This window comes from Anarhichas minor, unplaced genomic scaffold, assembly GCF_050575085.1.
Source record: "Anarhichas minor isolate MPS153535 unplaced genomic scaffold, ASM5057508v1 ptg000022l, whole genome shotgun sequence".
NCBI classification, from domain to species: Eukaryota; Metazoa; Chordata; class Actinopteri; order Perciformes; family Anarhichadidae; genus Anarhichas; species Anarhichas minor.
This window is the reverse complement of record NW_027466468.1, coordinates 1,146,408-1,153,227: the sequence shown is the minus strand read 5'-3', so window position 1 is coordinate 1,153,227 and position 6,820 is coordinate 1,146,408. Positions and strand designations below refer to the sequence as shown.

At 46.0% G+C, this 6,820-nt stretch overlaps 1 protein-coding gene across 1 annotated transcript; it reads left to right on the top strand.

Moving 5' to 3' along the window:
• The first annotated feature begins 4,758 nt into the window (after nucleotides 1-4,758).
• tmem74 (transmembrane protein 74) lies at nucleotides 4,759-5,604 on the top strand. Its single transcript, XM_076096433.1, has one exon. The coding sequence runs from the start codon at nucleotides 4,759-4,761 to the stop codon at nucleotides 5,602-5,604; it is 846 nt and encodes a 281-aa protein (XP_075952548.1).
• The last annotated feature ends 1,216 nt before the right edge of the window (nucleotides 5,605-6,820 follow it).

Below are 6,820 nucleotides of genomic sequence, written 5' to 3'. Positions count from 1 at the left end.
AATGGGAAAACAATGTGTTTGTTGTGTTGTAATTAGAAAGCCATTATGACTGGGCACATCAGAGTGGCTGTCGGAGACAGCCAGCGCTCCAGGTGAAGACGGAGAGGCGGGAGACAGGGACAGACAATTATCATCGCGAGCTCATGAGAGCGTTATAATTCAAAAGCAGCTGTAGCGTGAGGGGGTAACATCACATTAATTATGACAAAGAGACGATAAAGAGAAGACGGGTCGATGAGATGGTGGAATCAATCATCCAAGTCGGCTTGCTTAATCACCAAAAGGCTTTTTTTTCCCTCTTCTTTCTGTGAGGTTTTATCTTTGCTTGAAGCATAAATCTTTGCCTACACACACACACACACACACACACACACACACACATACACACACACACACCACTAAGAAGGCCATTATCATGCTTCCATTATCCCACACCCACAGTGTCTGCATGGTTGAGGCCAGCCACACCACTTCAATTAGTGAAGTCACTGTAAATGAACTTGAGGGTCCAAGTGCTAAATATTTCATAAGAGTGTCTGCCGCCACCGCCGCCAGCCATCCTGTCAAAAAGAAGAAGAAGAAGAAGAAAAAAACAACATCAGGCTGCCTTTCTCTTAATCCCCTTGTCATCCTGCTGTCTGCATGCACTCTCCTCTCTGGGAGGCTTTTTAGGAGCTACTGAAGGGTTTGCGTGCCAGACTTTCCAAACAAACCCTGGGGGAGTGGGTACACCTGCTTATTAATAATCTACAGTACCCCGCTGCTGTGACACACTACTCTGCCGCTGACCTTCTGGATGCTCTCTGGCAGCTGGCGGGGAAGGTTTGCTTTGACCCACAACACACAGGCTACATCTTGTTCAATGTGTAATAAGGCTAAATTAAGTATGAACAACTGAAAGGGTTTCGCTGCTTCCACATGTTGTCTTACTAATTCATTTGTCTCTTGTATGTTGAGGTCTGGATTGGGTGGCACCAGCTTTTCCTCAGTCAAAGTTTGTGTGTAAAGTTCAACGCAAGTTCTTACTAGCTTGCTGGCTAACAACTAGCTGGTTTCGAAACCAGTACTTTACTAAATTAAGTTGTACCATTAAGAAATATCTCAGCTAGTAAAGACTGATGTGAATCTTTTGCTAAACCTTCTGTACCAAACGTGTGTTTCAGAGTTAGCTGTAGACTCATCGTTCAGCTGGTGAAGTGTGATTATGCTAATGTCCCTTGCGCCAACCGATCTAGTCATTTGGTAATTTGAGCTATATTGTGTTGTTTTTATTAAATGGAATTTTTAAATCTTGACTGTCATGATTATTGATTCTGCATTTTAGTCATGATCAGGTCAGGTATACAGAACATAATTAATTTATACTCATTTATCTAAACGGGTCATATATTAAGCTAACAACTTTTGGGAACGATTCCCATATGTGCGACTCACGAGTCTTCATATGTCATTAGACAACACAAAACAGTTGGTAGGCCTAGTTGGGGACCTTATGTGAAACCAGATACAAAACAAGCTGTTAAATTAGCTGAATCAACTGCATTAGTATTAACACTCAATTCTGTTTTGATGTAAGTGCCAGTGATCGGGGCTCTGCAGTTATTTTGTCAACACTTTGTTTTCACTTTCGTAGAGAAAAATTCCTGAAATCTCTCCCTTTAGGTTAAGTGGTTGAGGTTGACGTAAAGGGATGTTCCAACTTGATTGCTCATGATTATCGCCGTGAATGTGGTTTATTTGTGACTTGGATATTGACTTCAACGCTATTTACAAGTCGCCATCTTGTAGTTACGATTACTCCAAAATAACGCGAACATAACTGCATTACAGCTGGCGGTTATTGGGTTTAAATAATTAGGAACAACTCATCTCAAGAGCTTGTTTGTGTGGTGTTAAACATTTTAAATGAAGTATGTGTTGCGAGTTTGAACCTAAGACGAGCTGGTGCAACGGGCCTACGGGCTTTTTTACCTGTTTCTCATTCTCACAGTTGTTCTCATTTACATTCACAGAGTCTGCTAATGTGGGACACTGACCAGCTTCAGCAGCTCCCGGAGCAGCTGGAGGTGAAGTGAACCTAGTCACTCCCTCATCTATGAATTCACTTCATAATTCACACTCCCACACGTGCACTGTCACACTCCTCTTCTCCCTCCTACTGCTGTATTTAGAGGGACCACTCCCCCCCCCCCCCCCCCCCCCCTCCCTCCTCCCTCTCCATCACCTTCTGATAACTGCTACTGCTTAAAGAAAAAAAGCAGTGCTGCATCAGTGATTCATAATGTCTATTCTGGGTGTGGGTCCATGCCTGTGGCGGGAGACACACTATGAGGATTTATAGCCTTTAGAAGCACCGAGTCCTCAGCCGCCCCTCCCCTTCCAAGCCTGGTGTCCTTGCCAGCAGGAAAAGTGGTGCACTGTTGCAGACAGATAGCATCTGATAGTTGGCTACTGTTGCCCCCTCGGACGATTTCAGATTTCAGCCTCCTCTCTCTATTGCTCTGCATGAGACCGACTAAAGTTGACCACAATCTGACCAAACACACCATAAATTATTATGATTCATCAGTCAATGACCCGGGAGTATCTTTCATCCCACCTCTGCAAACTCATTTCTGGAACAAAGATGGTGGAGTAAATCTTTGTCTGTCTCTGACTCCCTCTCTGTCGTCCTCTCCCCCTCACTCTCCCTTTTCTCTTTACTCATCTGTTAAATGGAGCCCTTGTTGGAAAATGAGCCAAAGCCGTTCACCCAGCCACTGGGACTCCAGGAAAAGTGGCGGAGCTATATTTATAGCTGCTGCCTGGTTGCACTAAAATAAGGTGGAGCAGCCAGCAAGCGAATATCCAGTTTAACTCGGGATTAAGCTCGTGAATGGTTGATGGTGGCCCGCACTTTACATCTACTTTACCAAGTGTCACTTTCTAAGTAAACTTGCTATCTTGTTGTTTATCATTTATCTTCAAAGATGGCACCAAGACATGGAGTCTGAAGATGTGGCGGGAATGCGATGAAGCTCCTGAAGATTTACACGGGGTCGCAGATCAGACGACCTATTTGATCTCCAGATTAAACATGGATTAGAATGGCTTTGGTGAGCAGTGAGCAGTAATCTTCTAAAGGGAGCGCAGGAGAACAGATGGTACATGATACACGCAGTTCAAACAATGTCGTTTGCTCAGTGCCACTGGATGGATTTTTCTGATGTGATGACAGATTTTTATTTTTTTTGTATTGATATGATGACAGATTTGCTTTGTGATACCCTGACCGCATCAACAGATAACACACCGTGTACACAGTATTGCTTGCACGTCCGTGATCTTCAACGGTGTGGCAAAACAAACATCATCATGTGCTATTTGTCTTGTTTATTATAAAAATCATCCAACAAAATAACCTCAGAGAACTTTGGCTGTTATATATCTGTACTGGCATCATCATGTTATCTCTGTGAGACTTCAAATGTGTCTGTGGTGTCCAGCACTGACTTTATAGCAACCTTATGAAACTTCATGGCACTTGAGCTCCTGTATATTCTGCTATAGACTTATTTTATGTCTTTTTTTCTAATCTGCTATGGCCTACTAACCTGCTTTTAGCCTCCATAGGAGCTTTACAGTTGTACTCTGACATTTATATGGCATCAATAAATGTTTCCCTGGGGGGAGAGCACTGATGGTTTGTGTGTTGACTGGCTGCCTGTGATCTCAATCGGCTCACAGATAGCGAGGCTCCTTTCAGCGCCACAGCGCGGGCAAGCCGAGGCTCTGTGTGTGGGAGGGACTAACGGAGAGCTCCAGTCAGTGCAGCCCGCCGCCACAGCATCGAGCAGGGAGAGGGGAGAGAGGGGAGAGAGAAAGAAAGAGAGAGAGAGAGAGAGAGAGAGAGAGAGAGAGAGAGAGAGAGAGAGAGAGAGAGAGAGAGAGAGAGAGAGAGAGAGAGAGAGAGAATACATTCAAAGCATTTTCCACTGATAAGGCTTTTTCCTTTTATCTGTCACCGTTATGCGCCGTCACCCGCTGAAGAGAAGGCGGCGGTAATGCTGGAGTAACGCGGTGAGTTTATTTCTTCCTACTTGTGCAGTCTGAGGAGGTGTTTCTGTTGGGGATTAGAGACAGATAAAGCCGCGTTGTGCACGACTGGTCCACCCTTTATGCAGGGGAGCACCTCACCTCCTCTGCTGAATTCAAATAAAGTGTGCAGGAGTATGGAACTGTTGGATGCATTCGGTGCTAAAAGCTGCGGTGGGAAATCATTTCATGATGGTTTTCTCCGATGCAGACTGTAATGTATACGTAAACAGTGTGTACGTGTATTTGACGTGTGATTTGGGTTTAGCCCAGTTTATATTGTGCATTTAGGCTGTTTATTCTAAAACAGAATTAGACGATAGCATAATCTGGGTTAATGCGTGGGTTGTTTTCCTAATTGGATACGAAGGCATTTGGCTAATCACAGCCACTATAAGCGCCTTTCGAGAAGGATACACGGATTTTTCTTAAACGATCCTCTCAACTTTAAAGTGTTGATGATTTCGGTGCAGTTTAAACTATTGAGGCATGTGCATTTTGCGCATCGTTCCAAATTACGCACAAGTGTTTGCGCAATGATCTAAGGTTTCAGGCTTTATACTAATATATTTAAGATGCACCATTTAACTTAGATGTGGTGTGTATCCTCTCATCAGGGATGCTGTGGAGTGAAAGCATCGTGGGAGGAAGGCTCAGAGTGAACCAGCGGGTGGTGAAACACGAATGGCTTCTCTGGTGCTGCTTCCCGCAGATGAGAGAGGCAAACAGCCCGATCTTCCCGACGTCCTTGACCGGGTTTCCAGCACGTTGCACGTCCGCAAGACGGGCGGATCAACAGGAGGAGCGCTCCCGGGGGAGGGTGGCTGTAACCCGGCCCGCAGCGGCCATGGCCGGTGTCATTCAGCACCAAGGACGGCGCCGCGCAGGGGAGGCGCAGAGGTTAAACTCGCTCACCTCGGCGAGGAGAAAGTCCAGATTTGTTGCGACGAGGAATTAGAGACATCTTTCACCTATATTGACGAGAATGTTAACCTGCAAGTGGCCAGCCCGGACACGAGTTGTAAAAGTACTCACAGACTCGTTCGCAACGGCGAGCCTTGCTCTGAGACATTGCCGGAGCTTTCCTTCATGTCCGAGGACGATCTCTCCTTTGGGGAGGGCCCCGGGACCTCCATAGACTACGGCTTTATCAGTGCAGTCACGTTCTTGGTGACCGGGATCTCCTTGGTGATCATCTCCTACGCCGTGCCACGGGACGTGGAGGTGGACAGTGACAGCGTGTCGGCGAGGGAGATGGAGAAGCTGGAGATGGAGAGCGCCCGGATAGGTGCCCACCTGGACCGGTGCGTCATAGCGGGACTGTGCCTGCTCACGCTGGGCGGCGTGGTGCTCTCCACGCTGCTGATGATCTCCATGTGGAAGGGGGAGATGTACAGGAGGAAGGTCGTCGCTTATTCCAAGCGTTCAGCCAAACTGTACGGCTCTATCAGCCTGAAAACGAGATCCAGTCCCAGCCACTCCTCTGCGCACTTGTCCCTGGAGGAGGAAATGGAGGAGACTTTGGCTTAAAATGCTGCTCTGTGTATAAACCTTTTGTGTATAACAGGAATTAATGCCATTCACACACATCATCTAACATAGTGTAGCCTGAAACTGTATTCATACATTCATACAAGTGTATTGTGCTGTAGAAATAACTCATTGTATATCCACATGGCACACAGGAAGGACAAGAAAAGCATTCAAATGCAAAGTGAGGAAATGCTAGAAAAAAAAACATTATGTTGTAACACATTGTGCCCATATGATTTAAAATGGCATAAAAGTGACAAGGGAGAATGTTAAGAGCTTTGTGTCACAAACACTGGATCGCGTTTTTGTTGTTTTTCTGTTTTGTACCCAGGATGCAATCTCTGAGAGCCTCCATTTATTATTGAGGCTATTCATATTTAATGTGAATGTCTCCAACAGACACATTTCAGGAAGCTAAGGGAAGTGTGTGTCCGCAGGGCAGGAGAGTGGGAGTAAGGAAGGGATGTAAAGCGGCCCCTGTCCACCGTGATGTGTGAGATTCGGCTCAGTGGTCCACATGGTAACATCTAGTGACAGTCGCTCTGGTGCGGTGCTGAGGTAAGCCAGTAAGGCCCGGCTTTGTGCGTCCGAGCCAAAGCTCCGCGTCGCCTTGATTGTAGTGAGACATTTGACTGCGTTCGACAGCGCTGACACACAACATGTTTGCCCTGCTCTGCACTGGCTTGATCCTCTCTGCTCTTCTTCTTCTCCTTCCTTCTTTCACCTTCTCTCTCCCACATGAGACTTTTCTTTCTCCATACAGCTTTTCAGCGCTCTCCTCTCCTTGACCTATGAACACTGTACATTCACACCAGAGGAGTGTGGAAAGGGTCCTGGACGACCACAGCCAAGTGCCTGTAACATTTCCAAGGTTGATGAGCCTTCCCTCACCTTTCCTCCTCTCATTCTGTCATTCTCTCTGCACGAGGACGGACTTAAGAGCGCCTAATCGCACATGAAAGAGTTGCCCTACTTCCAAAACCTTAAGCCTTCACTCAAAGAGCTAATCACATATCCAAAGTGAGGTATTGTTCATTTTTAAAAAGGTTATATTTGATGTTATCATGGTGATCTGCTGTCTAAAATATTGCTGATGACGCAAAAAAAACAAAAACAAAGCTTAGGCAAAGAGGTTCACCGCGTGCAGACTTGATAAAGATGTTCAGGCAAGTCAGAAAGCAACTTCCTTTTCTGGGTGGGGGAAGATTTTATT